Raw genomic sequence first — 16,710 nt, forward strand, 5'->3', positions numbered from 1 at the left:
TGTTTCCTCTCAACTTTAAATGGGGCCTGGGCACATTTTGACAAAATACTATTGAAAAATTGATACATATATACTATACTGGCGAACCATCAGCTTTGTAATTCGTAGTTGAATTTCGCAAAGTTTAAGCTGGCTTAATTGCCTAATGTTAAATAAAAGTCTATAAAAAAACAATCAATTAAAAGAGGGGTCAACCAGTACACCTACTGGCAACAGAATTTATTTAAAAATAAAATTCACATTAAAATTATATACAATAAAAATAACAATAAAATATTGTGTTAAATGTAAAAGTAAAATCCCAAAAGTACATAGTATATAAACATATTTTTTAGAGAATGTGATAAACTACGATAACATGTGTTAAACAACGTTTGCATATGGAATATAAGTAAAAAACATTAAAATTTTTCTAAAACAACGATAGATCTAAAAATCATATAAAGTCCCGATCTTGGCACCCTTATCATTACAAAAATAAATTAACCTATTAAGGCACTTATGCGAAGCTGCTGCGCTGGGTTATGAAGCACCGCCCACTTTTTAAGATGTATTAGTAAAGAAAATAAGTTGTGACGCAGTACAAAATCACTAATAAAAGAATACGCATAACGAATATTTACGAATACAAATACCTCTTTGCGGAACGGATATGGTTCCCGCGGGTTTTCAAATATTTGAATAACATTTTTTAATTTTATTATTTATAAAATTGGCAAGGACGTTAGAGAAATCTAAAATTCCATCTCCCAAAGTGGAATAGTAAATTTCTTTAAGTGTCTGTTGGCTGAAATCACTATCAACTTTGTTTATTGTTTTATCACTTATGGTTTGACGCGATGCTATAATAAACGAGTGAGTTAAAAAGTTTACCGAACGTGTTGCATACTATAATTTTTCTACGATCGTTCGTTTTTGGGTACATTTTCGCAAAACACGACCGTCGTCGGCTGACGCCGACTGACATGACCGTCGGAATTGACAAACGTCAAAATTCAAAGCATGGGAAATGTCTCCGAAAACATCCGATTGCTCTCAAACCCGTGCGGTAAAATCCCGGAAATGTCCGAAGTGGCTCGGATTCGTGGGAAACGAAACTGACGTCGTAAAACTACGCTTCCCGCACGCTAGGTCGGTGTGTAATTAGGTATTTTACAGACGGGAGTTGAAAAAACATATAGCAATCACCGTTTGACTAGTATGAGTTATTACAAATGTTTCAGGTTCCCTCACTGTTAATCATTTCCGTTCTTATAGAATAGATCTGAGAAAATACTTTAGTTAAGATGTTTTCAAAGTAATTCGGAATCAAGTGAAGATTTTGATGCGGTTTCATATAGGGAAACCAGCTCGTCTTCTATATCTAAGTTTGATGATAGGTAGGAAGGTGACATACCACCAGCAATTAGATCAGTGGTTGACGATGATGATGATAAAGGTTGGAAATTATGTTATCATATGCTATGAAGGCAATTTTTTTCCTGACGTGGTCCCTCTCCTTGGAATGAAGGAAAATGAGGTTTGTCTTAATGCAATGGAGCGAACTGGTCTGACAGAAAGGATGAACAAAATCAATAAGCCATTGCAAATCTCGTCTCGTAGACAAATATTTCATTGCATTCCAATGTTTTTTAGTAAGAATTATTATTTAGTGTGCTGTAAGTTTCAAATTTTTTGTTTTTGCTCGTTTAGTAAGTTTTCTTTGTGTACACTTTGTGACAGACATTTTTGTATGATCAAAATTTGGGAGGTGTCTTCGTGACAATATGAAAAACATACTTTCAGACCGTTATTTTCCACAAAATCCCGTCGAGTGAGGTCAAATTGAAACAAGAATTTTTGTGAGTATTTTTTTGTTAATTTTAAGGGTTAAGATTCTGTGTAGCCTTATTTCTTAAGCGTCAGATATTTTATTTCTATAAAACGTAATTCCATTATCGACAAAAATTGCTAAATCTATCACGAAGTCACCCCAGTTTACGGTAAACATTATGCTTGTCCACCTCAACTCTTTTTAACTCACCATATACCAAACCAGAACTTTAACTATTCCGACTCTAGTAGTAGATTTGTGGACCTCGATCTGAGCCGCCCACTTCCAGCTTCACATGCCATCAAAACATAGTGCGCCCTCTGCGAATTGGTTAGGGCTTTGTACGAAGGCTTTGGTTATATTTGTTGAAGTTGAAAAACAAAAAGAATTTGCGAAAAATATTTTCGTTGGTTTTGTTAATATCCGGACGTATCCTAATAACTCCCATTATTTTTTTGACGTTTTAATTTTCACCGATTCGGAGCCGTTCGTGTCGCGCGAGTGTTTGTCGATATGCTTGACGAGAAGAAATTTCGAGTTGGCGGCGTAATTGCAAATATAACATATGTACCGTTGCCTGAAAGCGTCGTGCTTGAAAATATGCACTTTCAAGTTATCCTTGCGGGTCGCCTTAAACGTGCAGTGATAACAGTAAAAGTATTCCAACTCGTCGGGCTTCTTGTGTTTCAGCTCGTGCATCTGCGGGAGAAGCCATTTTCAACTTTGATCGGTTTGAACGACTGTTTACTTACTCTTAAAGTATGCAATCGGTGCGTCTGATAATCGCAATGTTTGCACTTATAGCACGGCCCGTCTTTCCTGCCGTGCTTGCTTATCAAGTGCAACTTTAATATGGTTTTGTTGGTGGTCTGGTACGGGCAATATTCACACTGAACTCTGCAAAAATCGATTCATATCGATCGACGCGTTTCGTGAATGACAAGTTCGTAATCATACATAACCGCAGATTTTTTGTTTTAATTTTAAACTCTAGATCGATTTTAAATGATCCAAATAATATGGTCCTTGACTCACTGCCAATAAGTTTTTATGGGCTAAAGATATATTGACTAGAGAATTTAATAGTCGGTACCATTTGTGATGGCATAGCCGACAATAAAATGCCAGGCAGAATGAAATAGAATGTTCATTTTGCGTCCACTTATACTTCAACAGATGTTGTTCCGCCCTAAATGTTTATCTGTGGTGTAAAAGAGACAGATTCAGTTGTACTTGGCCCATACTCAGAGATGTATTCGAGTATCTTTTATATAATAATACATCAGGGTGTCCCTTAACGATATACGAATATTTAAGTAGGTGAATCCGAAAGAAAAAGTTATGATAATTTGTTTGCCTGACTGTGTAAATAGTAAATATAGTTTGTATTTACGATGAAACATCTTCAGCATCAGAGCCAAAATTGGAACTTGAACGGCAAAATTGCTTTCGACATCTCGTGGCGGCTGAAGCGAGGCGCTACGCAGGCTACAAACTCACTACGCAACTTTATATTTCAAAGAGGCCGCTTCTTGTACTAGTGGTGACGTATTGTATAAAGTGTCTTTTACGTCTCGTCGAAAGTTACGGTAATCTTTGGTAGATATAAAAGTTTGAACTAGCAAGAACGTTTTCCAATGATATTTTTCCAAATATCTCGCGCACCTTGTATAATTGTATAAAATCAAAAAATTGTAGCTTTAAAGGCTAAACTAACGTAATTGTCTGGTCATTTTTACATTCTTATTATGCGAGTGGAAAGAGGTAAAATACTGAGGCACCTTCTCTATTGGTTTTATCACCGACTATGCCATCGCAAATCGTACCAACCATTCATCTTTAAAAACAAACAGAATAACAGAGGCCTCGAGATCGAAGCTTGGGGCACGCCCTGTCCCACAGAAAGGTTGATGATTGAATGAAAAAAAAAAAAAACTTTTGACAAAGAATTTCAGCATAATTTTTTGGGAGAAAAGTCGCTTAAGTTGCTTACCAAAAACGTAGTCCTAAGCAATAAAAATTGGTTTAATGTTTCGAGATTTGCTTGATTTTTGGCAAACAAAAACAAGAATTCATAAAATTCTTAAATTTGGTTAGAAAAATTAGGTAGTGACAAAAACTTATTTTTAAATAAGCATGATATTGAATAAATTATATAACTTTAAAATTGATCGAAAGATATCGATAAATTGACGTATTTTTCTAAACGATTTAATATAAACATATGTAAACTGTACAGGATGTCCAAATAGGGTGTCAAAGTAATATTTATTATTTGTTTTAGAAAACATAAAATAATACGAAAGTTATAGATGAAGAAACAATAAAAAAATTATTCTCAAATATGGGTGATTGGTGAATGTGGTGATTCATAAATATGTGGGAAACCGAATTTATACAATAATTATAAATAGAACACGCTGTATATTGTATTGCAATGTAGAGTTGTTATGGTCTATACCGAGTGTTTTAGGATTTATTATTTATACCATGTGTTTAACACTCTTTATTTTTGACGACATTCCCGACAGCAATAATTTTATCATTCCAACAATTTTATAAAGTAGTACAGTCATTTATTTTATACTTGTCTTGAAATTAATTGGAATCGCTTATACCAGGCGAGTCAAAGTGGAAAAATTAATTTTTGTGAAGCAATCAAATGAAACGCCCTGTATATTATACATACATTAATTCTTTCAATTTTATTAAGCACTTCTTATAACTAAACTTACTATAATATACAGCGTGATTCGTAAATATGTGGGAAATCAAACTTATATATTTCTTAAATGGAGCATCCTTTTAAATCCTTTAAATTAAATATAATAGTTTTTTAATATAACATTTGATAAAGAGACGGCGTTGTCGAAACAATTGTCATGTCAAAATATATAATTTCGTGAAAATCTGAACTTTTAGTTCTTATTTATTTTGATAAATGGATTTTCATCAAGTAAAAGATTCCTCGGTTCAATTTTTTAATATAAGTTTATATTTTATTTTTTCTTATAAAGTCTTTAAGGTTATGACACATTTTCTTGGTAGTGCTTTTTAATAATTATTGAACAAAGTTCGCATATTTTTAAATAAGGTAGGTTTGTGTAGATTGCTTCACTAGACATATTCATTCCAAATATTACTTTATGCTTAATAATATACTTAAGCGCTTAATAAATTATTTTAACGAATGCAATTATCTGAAAGTATTATACTTAATTTACCTCTGGTTCAAATGTGTTCTCTTCATGTGAGCTTTCAATGAGGACTCAAACTTGGTGGTGTAGTTACAAATCTTGCATTTCAAGTCTTCCACTTCGTTCAAGTTTCCGTGTCGTATCATATGATTGATCAAGGAAATCTTGGAAAACACGGAGAAATCGCATTGGTTGCACTTGAAGACCTTCCTCTTGTGGACCCGAAGTTTATGATTTAACATTCTATTTCGAGACGAATATCTAAAACAAGGTCATTTTCTTGGCACAAATTCAATATTTTTACTTTTTTATTGCGGGGATTAATTAATTAATTATTAATAATTAGATAAAAATTATAAATAATTATTTAAAAAAAAACATTAGATTTGAGCCGAAATTAATAATTTCATTATCAATTTGTTAGTGGCTTCTCAATGGGACAACGGAGATATGCGAAAACTTTTATCGTTAAACTTTTTAAAAATTTAACTTCGGCGTTAATGGTTTTTTAAAAAAAGGGAAAAATTGCTGTGATTAGGTACGTCCGCTGGTGTTGTTCCTAAACTCTTAGTACTGCATTTGACTATGTTAAGGTCTACTTTTAATATTTCGAAGATAGCAGATTGAGATATATAAAAGACTGTAGAACATTTTTTTTTAATATTTTCTTTACCAGAAACTCTCTCACGGTGTCATGTAAACATTTCTTTTAGGAATCTTAATATGCAAAATATATATATATATTATTGCCACGTTTTTATACAGCATCTTGGAAAATTACGAATATCTTAAAATATTTTTCGTTTCACTTTACGTAGTACTTTATTAAAATATTTTTTACTACGCTATATATTTTCACAATTTATACCAATAATTACCAATAATTTTTATAAATTGATATACAAGCTGCCCCATAACTAATGATGCACTGTAAAACTGCAGATTGTTTTTTTTTAATAAAATTTTTCAAAATTACATGCAAAAATTTCAGTTTCACAGTACATTACCGTAACTACACCAACTGAAGTACCGCAAACAACGCCCTCTATAACCTACATTACCACAATCTACAAGTTCTCCCATTCCAAAATATCATGCAAAACTGTTAGTTCAAAATTAAGTTAGGTAAATTAATATCTACTCGAAGGGGGTATATTATGTTAGCATAATATTTGTACTAAAAGAATCAGCAGTTTTACTGTGTACCAATAATTAAATAGTTTCGTCGAAAGATAAATCTGGGTGAAGTCTGCTACAGCGTTGGAGATGCTTCTGAATATTCCACCACTACATGTGAGGTTGTAGTGGTGTTGTTTATGACAGCACTACACCCAAATACTGTTTTGTTAAACATTACAAGACTGAAATCTCAAAGAAGACTTGCTAGTAAACCACCAATAGCACCAAAAATAATCTGGTATGCAGTTAAGGTTAGCCTTTAAAAGAAGCAGCCCACGAAGACTCGTCAACCCACATGTTTGAACCAGAATCCTTTTATGGGGTGGCAAAATCGGCCATCAAAAAATGAATGGTTAAAGAATAACGGTAATATCGAAGAGATATGCTAAGACGAGGACAGGCTAAGGAATTCCTCAAAAAAAAAAAAAAAAGCTGTGTGTGTGTGTGTAGATTACGCTCTATGGGTATAGAGAAAGTCGCAATTTGAATTCTAAGCTTAATCCAAATAAGAACCATCTCCATCTAGATTGAGATTTCGAAGATCTATAACTTTATCGCACCCGCAATACTTACTTCTTATTGCACACGTCGCACGACTCGTACTCCGAAAAACTGTGCGCTTCCCTGATGTGCTTTATGAGCGGTCCCTTTTTTTTGAACTTCGAGTCGCACTGAGCGCAATGGAACCAATCGATCTGCTCCGCAGGGGTATGAACGCACAATATGTGAGATTTAAGGCCGTGGGCGTCTATAAACTCGCACCGAGTCTGATTCCGCAGTTTACATTTCCCGCATCCGTCCGGACATTTTTCGCAAACGAATTTCTGGTGAGAGTCCAAAATGTGTCGGATCATCTCCGACCGCGATTCGGTACTGAAGTCGCACTGCTTGCATCTATTGGGGTAGTCGTGTTTCCGCATGTGCACCTTCATGCGTCGGTTCGTTATGGTCTCGAACGGACAGCGGGGACATTTTTGCTTGGGCCGATGCCTGTTGCTGCAAGAGAAGAGAAGTCAGCTCCTAGTGCTTCCTGGCCGTTGGTGCCTATCCAGTTTTCGATTAGGTTTTCATTTAGATAACTAGGTAATATCCTCAAGAGGTAAATTTTCAACAAGGTTCTCGAAAGAAAATTGCCCTTATAAAACTCCAACACTCCAAACTGGTCTCGGAAGAATCCCTCTCTCTCATCAACTCCTAGGGAATGTTTTTCAATGTACCAGTTACAAAAATCCATTCTCCTATGAAAGTCACTTTCCTACAGGTTTTGGTTAGTTTTAGTTAGTTAAAACCATATTTTTCGAAATTTTAATTGCGCTGCCATGAATTGTTCCAACAGTACGACTGATTTCGCGTAAAGATATTGTTTTTCCACTGCTACATAAGTTTCTGTTGGCCATTTCACTTACAATAAAATTTCTTTATTTTCAGGTTTTTGATGATTTTCATTTTTCAAACAAAGACCGTGTAATGAAATATATGGTATATGGTACTATTTAAATTTATCTCAAAGTGTGTTCGGTTTATTTCCTCCACAAAAACATTTTTTACTGTTTTTGCGTTTTTTGCTGCTGAAACTTAAAATGGTTTCAAATTGTTTCCATTTAATGCAAAAAAAAAAACAAACTGAACCTATCAAAAATTATCAATTCTCATGGATATTATGCTTACACTATATGCGACATAGTATACGTCTTTTTTTCATGCCGGTAAAGGCAGTAGAAACAACTGTATAAGCCATCTTCATCTATTCCGATTTCATATTCCTGTACCCTAAAAAATACAAAAATCGGTAAGTGCAAAAAATTTCTAATAAATAAACGTGTAGATAAATTAATAATTAATAAATTATTGGTTTTTAAACGTTTTGGACATTTTGAATTGTCTGTTACCAGCAATACAATTCAAAATAAGATGTTAAAAAAATATTCCGTCAAATGTTAGTTATTTAATTCACTTCTGACACCCGACCCTGTTTCGAATTGTCCTAAAGATTTGGGATGAAAAAAATTATAACTATAGCGCTTGAGAGAAAATGCTGGAAAATATTTTTAGGTCTTTTATTTTTAAGTAATTTGCTCTATCCCTTAAGGGGAAGTGGTGGGAGGCGTTCGAATATTTCAAAGTCGTTAAAATGTCACGAAATTTTGACAGTAGAAGAAGAAATTAATAAAAAATACGTCGTTTGTGATTCTAATTTCAGGCATTAAACCAACAGCAGTTCTTTGTTTACTTATTTTCGCTTTGTTATATGGCTAAAAAAAATTTAATTATTGAGTTTTGAGAATGCAAAAATTATATTTGAAATGTCAATAATAACACATCTGACCACACAAAATTCCAAGTGTGCTTTGGAAAACAAAATAGGAAAAATTATAACGGTGGTGCTTAATTGTCAATCATGTTAAGATTACTGCAATTTAAAGTGTATTTTGGTTGTCTTATTTGTAAAAATGCCTTTTCCAGAAGTGCTGGATGTATCGTGTTTAGTGCTAATTTGTGTTATTGTTTTTTTATTATTGTAATATATTGTATTTCAATAATCAATCATATGGGAATGAGTATTAATTATTATTAACATTTTAAATTTAATATTGGCATTTAACAGTGCGATTATGCCGCTTGGCGGCCGTTCTAAAGATTAAAAAATGTTTCCAGCATTCTGTTTTGGTCACTTTAGTTTTTTGTTTGTTTTTGAGAGAGGGTCAATATTGCCCACATCATTGGATTGTCTCTTACACACCTTATCAATGCATGAAAGACATGTGTCTCCAAAAATGTGGTATGAATGTTGTGGTGACAACTCCTGTTGCTATTCTTAACAGTATAAAAATTGTTAAAAATTTCAGTTTCACTCTCAATACCTTTCATCTTTTTTACTTCTAAAATTTGCCACCATATTTATGGAACATATCTTAATTACTTATACCACCTGTTGCTCTATAAGCTATAATACAAAAAAAATTGACCATATGTGACTAAGTTTTAAACAAATTAGATTTTAATATCTAAACAATTTTAAACTGAAAAATATTCCATATTTTTTTATAGTTTACTTTAAAAGAGCACTCCCAAAAACAGTCTAGTAATAATAACTGCGTACTCAATCCACAATGATTTAACCTTACCTGTTGGAGTTATGAGAAGTATAATTCAGGATTAACAGCTCAGGTACAGGTCTCTTGACTGGCCGTTTCTTAGCAACTACTTCTTTCCCTTTTGAAGCTGTTTTCACAACTTTTTGATTGGACTCATTTATTTCCGCCAGAACTTCTTTAGAAATAATATTAATTGAAGGCGTTATCAAGGATTTTGTCTCTATTTTGTTGTCCAAGATTTCACTGTCCAGTATATCATCTTCAGTAATTTCTTCTATCTTAACTTCTAACAGCTCTTTTGGTTCGGCTTTGATACCTCCCAAGATATGAATGACGGACATGTTTTCGGCTTTCTTAGCAAAGGAACTTAAGTATCAACTGATCTTTGTAATTATCCACAAACGTGATGAAAATAAATCCACCTGTTGCTGTGAGCGATATTATGGACCAAAAAACCAAGGTTATGTTCTAATTTTGTATTGCTGTGCTATCGAATTAAATCGGATCTTAGGACTTCAATGCATTTTGGATCAGTCGAATCGTGGCGTTATAAAATAACTAAGTTCCATTCGGATGGTCGTACATAACGTAAAGAATATATAAATATACCCACAAGATAATGTTCCTAGCGCAGCGTACTGTTTCAGAACCACAGTTTATGATATTGTTAATCTGAAGTCATTAGTCCATATCTTTGATAAGAAGAGAACTTAAAACGAGGAAATTTATGGTAGACCGATTTTTGTATATTTGGCCAAGAAAGGAAAAGAAGACGACCACAAGTAGTTGAACACTTGAACGTTGGTCGAATGATCCTGGCGACCCTCGCCAATAGAAGTAAAAAATACTTGAACGGTGACGTGTGATTCCCCTTGTGTTATAATCTAATCCCCTAATATTTTATATTCAGCATTAGCCGTCTGTGGCTGCTTTAAGATGAATAGTAAACAGCATAATCGCAGTGGTGCAGGTATTATTATCATATTTAAGACTTCTAATCCAATTATGAACTGTTCTGATGTAAATTGTTTCATAACGTTTTGCTAGCACGAGTGGCAAGCACATCGGAAGTGGAAAGATCTATGAAGACGCTTCCTATGCTAACAAAACGTTATGAAGGATTCCAACTGATGACAGCCTTTAGACCCGAAACAGGGCTCAACTGATCAACTTATTCCTAATACATTTGATATAACAGGTTTTTAAATTAGCATCTAGGGTTGGTGTTTGTTTAGAGTTGCTTATTCAAAGACATCTAAGTAATTAATATAGACATTCTTTTCCTAATGTAGCATGTTGGGAGAAGTCGTACATCCATATATGTAAAATCAGCAACGTCCATTTAAATTTATATGTAAATATGTACACTTGAGTTGACACAAGTTTTATAATATAATTTGTGTGAATTGTCTGTTTTTGTATGAAACCTCATCAAATGAACACTCATTTATGATGGAATGTTTCCTTCAGATTCTCATCAACAACGTAGTTATGGACGTGGTGCTAACAGAGGTAGAGTTCACGGAAGGTACAGGAATACTCAAGGTAACTTTTTTATTTGGTTATTTATTTTATTTAAGTTAACTAAGAGCATAAAACTATGGGGCATATTATATTTCCGGGTATCATTTTAAAATGATTATATCCCCGATCCTCCACATGTTTAAGTCAATGCAGAGGAGGCCCTATCAGTTAATACAATTGTGAGCCACGCGTTTCATAGTACACTGTTTTGAATATGAATATGTGGAATTTGTTTTTTTTTTTGTTATTTTCCTCATAAGATTTTTTTATATAAAAATTTCTAGTAATTTATTGTCCATTGTGCGGAATTGCCATCCCTATTAAAATTTATGATCATTTGCTTCTTTCAATGAAGGGGTTGCTACACTGTGCAAATAAATTTAAATATCTGGTAAAAGATTTATAGTTTGCTGCCTCATGCCTTTGATAGCTTAAATGAGTTTATTAATTATGGTTGTAGTTTATTATACTAAACCTTGTCTTATCCTATGTAGGGTATGCGTTTAATCTTTTTTATTTAAATTTTAACAATATCCGACACTTGTCGACACAAGTCTAAATGAAAATATATTTTTTTGAATTTTTAATGGCATTGAAAGGTGGAGGTTTTAACTTTTTAGGTATTTAATTTTTTTACATATGAGAGTGAGGAAAAGGTTGAAGCTTGAATCGTTAATGGAAGTGTGTATTTAAGGTTTATGATTTGGTGGATTAAAATGATTGAGTCTACAAATGAAACACACTGTTTTAGGTGCCCCAGATTGGGGACTTGTGCAAGGCCATAGCAGTCGAAGTGACAGAGATCATCCTATTGCTGCCCAAAGTAGTCTCTCAGGTATATTTGGATTTATGAAATGATTCTACTCTTAATGCGATAACTAGGCAGTTGGAATCACAAATTTTGTATTTTTTCCACCCTTTGATTCCCAATGAAAATTGTCCTCCTGGGCTATTGGGCACATTTCTTTCTTCTTTCTTTCTTAACTTCTACGTTTTTAAAATATATGTGTAAGTTATCATTCTTCCCTCTCAGCATTGGACGTAAATCGTTATTTTTACTGAAACATTTTTCTAATATAAATGTAAATAAAATTCTTTAAATTATAGTTCCTAAAGAGCAATATAAAACATGTAACGATTTTCAACTTGAAGTACATACACACGTTTTAGCAAATTGTGATCCAAATGACTGTTTAAAGGAAAAAACGATGTTCGAGTTTATTTATTTTCAACGAAATTTTCGATACAACTTTCACTTGCAAAACCGAAAAACCTGATAAGGAACTCTTTGTAATTGTAATGTTGGATGTGATTAGTTATTTTTCATCCTTGAATCATTTGTTGAAGTGTATATTCAAGGTTTATGATTTAGTGGGTCTACAGATGAAACTCTGAGATATAGAAGATAGTTCTAATAAAATTTGGTTCACAATTACCTTACTTTATTGAAGTACACTAGTGCAGGTTGTTATTTTGTGTATTTTTTCCTCCCTTCGAGAGTAATTCCGGTAAAAGGGGCTCTCATCTTGCATCCTATTTATACAATTGTCAACTGAAAATATGGTTTTAGCGTGTCACCTTTAAAAAATCCTGTCCGCATTGGGGTAAAATTGTTAGTTTTATGGAAATTTTCGACACACAGTTTTCACTTGCACGACAGAAATTTGATCTTTTTAATTTAAAAAATATTTGTTCTATATACGGGTGTCGAATATAAGGATAGGTAGCATGGTTTCCGGTATCCCATCCTTCTACTGGACACACTATATATATTTTTGAAACAATTTTTGAAGTTGATATATTCTGGGTGCTAATTAGTTACTAATGAAAATTAGTGTCATTAATAGAAATAGGTAAACACTTTTTTTTTAACAGGTCCCGGAGGAGTGCCCTGTAAAAAAAGGCCAAGAAGGTTTGGTTATCAATATGTGTGCGCCCTAGTTGAAAAGGAGGACTTGGAAGAAGTAATCATGGATTTGTCGAAAGACAAGGATGGCTTCTTTGAGTTGTTGTGCGGCGATGTGAGTGATGACACGGTGGTCCTAATTGTGAAGCTTCTGCGTAAAGTGTGTTCCTGCAGCTTTAGGAACGTAGTGGTCGACGTTGTGGGAACAACCCTTAAAAGCAAATTTGTCGATCGCCTTCTGCTTTACATGATTCAAATTATTAATCAGGTACGGTCATTATCTGGATTGAAATTTAAGTTATTGTGCTCAATGCTGATTGGTTGATATCCGGTTATCATGTTGGCGGAGAATTGCTCTAATTCCGAATTTTGTAATCTTAAACTTAGTTCCGGGAATTGATCTATTTTTTTATTTTTATTTTACATATTTACGGTTTAACCATTTTACAAAATTTTACATTCATATTAAGGCAAAGAGAGAAAGACAGTATAACACAGTATAACAGTATAAACGGTATTACAGTATAAACAGTATAACAGTATAACAACTAGAAACTATAACAAAATGTAACAATAACAATAAACAGAATTAACTGGCAGCATTTGAACGCAACATATCAGAACGAAATGAGCGGAGGCTGCCCACAAAAGGCCAAGAATATATCTTTTACAAAGAAATTATAACAGTTACATTTTGCAAATAGATATTTTTGCTTTGTCATTTAGGAATCCAACAATAAGAATGTTTCACTTGGACTAAATTAAATTCATTTCTACATTCTTGTCTTTGTTCTTTTTTTTTTGGTTTTAGAAATATTTTTGTTATTTTTTAAAATTAAGATAAGTTTTAGTGCTGGTTAGTTGCTTGCTGGTTAAAATGGTTTTTTATAGGTTAAAAACACTGCCTGGTACCAAGGTAAGAAAAGTGAATGTAGACTATATATTTATAATGTTATATATATAAGAGAAATCGTTTACTATTTTTATATTATGGAGAAGAGACGACCTACTTTTTTTTTTCAGTTTTTAGGCAGAAAATATTAGACAGGGGGATTTTGCTTGATAACATGATAATCGTTGGTTATTTAGGAACCCCGCTAGGCCAATGGGCTTAAACTAAGTTATTCATTAATATGTTTGTTGTTTTGTGATGTAATTCAAAGAAAATAAGCATTTGAAATAAAGATAAAAGTATTTTGCAGGTGGCAAAAACAGAAGATAAACTTTGGACGGAAAACCCTGATATACCTTATTCAAATCAAAACTTATTCAGTTTTCAAGAGCCAAAGGTTTATAACAGTCCATGCTGGTGGAAAAAATGGATCTATAACAGAAAATAGTAAAACAAAATTAAACACTAACGAAAACTTATTCAAATTTTGTCAGATACTTTTTCCAGGATATAAAAATGAATTTTCAAATAATTTCAGGATTTTTTCATCTCTATTTTAAAATTTTGTTTATCATAATATTGCCCATACTTGGAAGAACAATAAAGCCAAAGGATTATTAGAGCACCAACTTGATCGTTTTTCACAAATATTTTTGAAAGCATGCATCGGGTTATGTCTTTAAAGGCACACTTTATTTTACGATTTTATTATGACGCATTAGTGTTGTTAATGTAATTTGGACAGGGATGGCCATTTCTACGATTTCTGCTTTTTTTTAATCGCTCCGTAATTCTCCCAATATCTCCACGGCTTCATTTATATTGAATCTCTGTTTCTTTGTAATCTCTTTACTCCATAAGATTCCGTTTAAACCAACCCAAACCAAACTGTTATTATTCGTATAGTCTGTTTGTCATAACCGAGGCAAAAAATAGATAATGGGAACCTTCCCCCTCTCCCCCTCCCAGTCCGTGATGGTGAACTCAGAAATTGGTTTTATATCAAGTAAGATAGTAGTGGGATGATTTCAAATTTTTATAGGTACTTAAAAATATAGTAAAAGCGTATTAAAAAAATTTGCTCAGAATCTGAAGAATACTTAAAGCTGCTTTGGAAAATGCCTTTTTATTTACCTTATTTACTTTCGAATGCATCCACCTCCTAAACATATCTTCTTTTGTTCTGGTTCGTTCGGAAACTTTTCAAGAAATCATTTCCCAATAATTTTTTACGTTTTTATTTCTGCTTTCTGTGGCTCCCTCCGGTAACTGACCCCCTGGAGGAATTACAATGACATGGACCACAGATATCCTCCTTGTCTCAAAAGTGTGGGTATTAAAACATTTGAATCAAGGCGACTGACTGTGGCTGTTCTATCTGGGTTCTCAAAAAAAAAGGCCTGGCAGTGTTACCATCTACCATACTATTATCGAAACTTATATATGATTAATCCCAGTTTTTCCTTAAATTCTTTGAATCCTTTCCTTCCTTTCCTTTTCTTTGTCTTTTCAAGACCTGACAGACATTAAATCTATATTATTAAAATATTTTTGATTTCATAGACAGACATACACTTCAATCATACTATGAATAAAAATACGCTTTATCAGAATTACTCTGTTCTCAATTTGAAAGTTGTCAATTTGCCTTCTATATGCTATAAACTGAAGTCTTATCGGTCTGCGTTAAAGCGGAGAGGGCGTCTGATTCCCAAGAATTTTCCTTATGACCAGAGCTTCCATCGAAGCCATATTTACAAACGAGAACAAAACAAAACGCCTAGCTCATAGTTATCAAATTGAATCAAAATATCCTCAGGCAGAATTAATATTCTTTCAAAGGTATGGTTTAGTAGGTCCTAAAGGTGAGCTCCACGCATATGGATTAAATTTCTATATTTGGGCTTCTTCACTTCCTGTATAATTTTGTATGATGGAAAATGATGTTTTTCTTTTTCCCTTGTAAAGTTTCCTTCAACTAACACTGACATTGACTTTTCTGGAGATGGCATTGATATTCTACAATTATTGGTATTGTTCCATTGGGACTAGATGTGTCTCATATACTAATTTAAAAGCCTGACTATTACCCAGTTGAGTAACCTCTTACTTGCCGAAAACTCCTTAAGGGGACTACCAACTTTTGATTGAATTGAAAATATATTCCTGATAATGTTATTTTGTACAAACGTCGAAACAATGAAAAACATATTGAAGTGTAATACGCAAAACCCCGCAAAGAATTTTAACAAAACAGTTTGTTTAGTGCTTTTTGCCACGCGTCTGCTAATTGTAAGCGTATGTTTTTTGTAAGGGATAAATCTACATGACTTGTTTTTTTTTACCTTCAATGTCCACTCTTGATGTATTTCAGGCGTCCATGTACTGCGCTCTGATTTCGGTTAGAACATCCCGATAATACTGCTACCATTCACTTATTTGGATAGATTGAATGCTGTTGGCTTCTTCAGAGCTTGAGTGAAACTGGCGCCCATTTTACTGTGTACCTGCTTATATATTGTTTGAGGGGAGAGGAGCCATATTGGCGGTCAAGATTGTTAGGTCGCTTGTAGATTTCTATATATTCTCTGGTAGAAAAGAAATATAACGTCAAAACCAGATTTACCACTTTCGTAGAGTATTTCATCCATATGCGGCAAAGAATTCATTGGAGAGACCGGACGAAAAATATCAACTAATCTCAAATAACATGAAAGAGCCTTAAGACTGAGACGATAGATCTAAAATTATTGCATGTAATCAGTTCTTCTACTTATAAGCAACCTATCAATCTTAACCGCGACTCGGGTGTCACCGATATGAAAATCGGTCATCTGAGACTATGTTTATCACCATAATTTATCTCCTCCCCCTTAAACATTATAAGGGGTGTTTTTTTTCGATGTATAGAACTTTAAGTTGCAATAAAACAACGATGGATTAATCAAGTGACATGAATTTTATTTATCCGAAAGATAATCTTGTGGCATTAAATTTTAAATATGATTTCTGGCATACGACCGTCACGGCTGGCGCGGATGTAGTCCAATCTGGATGTCCAATTTTTGATGACTTTTTCCAACATTTGTGGCCGTATATGGGCA

General features: G+C 33.4%; 2 protein-coding genes across 3 annotated transcripts in view; one reads left to right on the top strand and one right to left on the bottom strand.

Moving 5' to 3' along the window:
* Positions 1-164: 164 nt before the first annotated feature.
* On the bottom strand, positions 165-9,953 carry LOC132707875 (zinc finger protein 142-like). The gene is made up of 6 exons (XM_060679874.1): positions 9,315-9,953; positions 7,858-7,959; positions 6,763-7,185; positions 5,038-5,271; positions 2,566-2,710; positions 165-2,512 (listed from the first exon to the last, which is right to left on the bottom strand). The coding sequence occupies exons 1-6, from the start codon at positions 9,623-9,625 to the stop codon at positions 2,261-2,263; spliced, it is 1,467 nt and encodes a 488-aa protein (XP_060535857.1). The 5' UTR covers positions 9,626-9,953; the 3' UTR covers positions 165-2,260.
* A 153-nt stretch (positions 9,954-10,106) lies between these two features.
* LOC132707182 (NFX1-type zinc finger-containing protein 1-like) overlaps positions 10,107-16,710 on the top strand; it is a 40,329-nt gene continuing 33,725 nt past the window's right edge. For both annotated transcript variants that reach the window (XM_060678924.1, XM_060678925.1), the window contains exons 1-4: positions 10,107-10,254; positions 10,755-10,829; positions 11,560-11,643; positions 12,684-12,982. In XM_060678924.1, the coding sequence (XP_060534907.1) occupies positions 10,221-10,254; positions 10,755-10,829; positions 11,560-11,643; positions 12,684-12,982 (492 nt within the window). In that variant the 5' untranslated portion in view covers positions 10,107-10,220. The remainder of the gene's footprint in view (positions 10,255-10,754; positions 10,830-11,559; positions 11,644-12,683; positions 12,983-16,710) is intronic.

Source organism: Cylas formicarius, unplaced genomic scaffold (genome assembly GCF_029955315.1).
Source record: "Cylas formicarius isolate icCylForm1 unplaced genomic scaffold, icCylForm1.1 PGA_scaffold_9__14_contigs__length_23061073, whole genome shotgun sequence".
Taxonomy (NCBI): domain Eukaryota; kingdom Metazoa; phylum Arthropoda; class Insecta; order Coleoptera; family Brentidae; genus Cylas; species Cylas formicarius.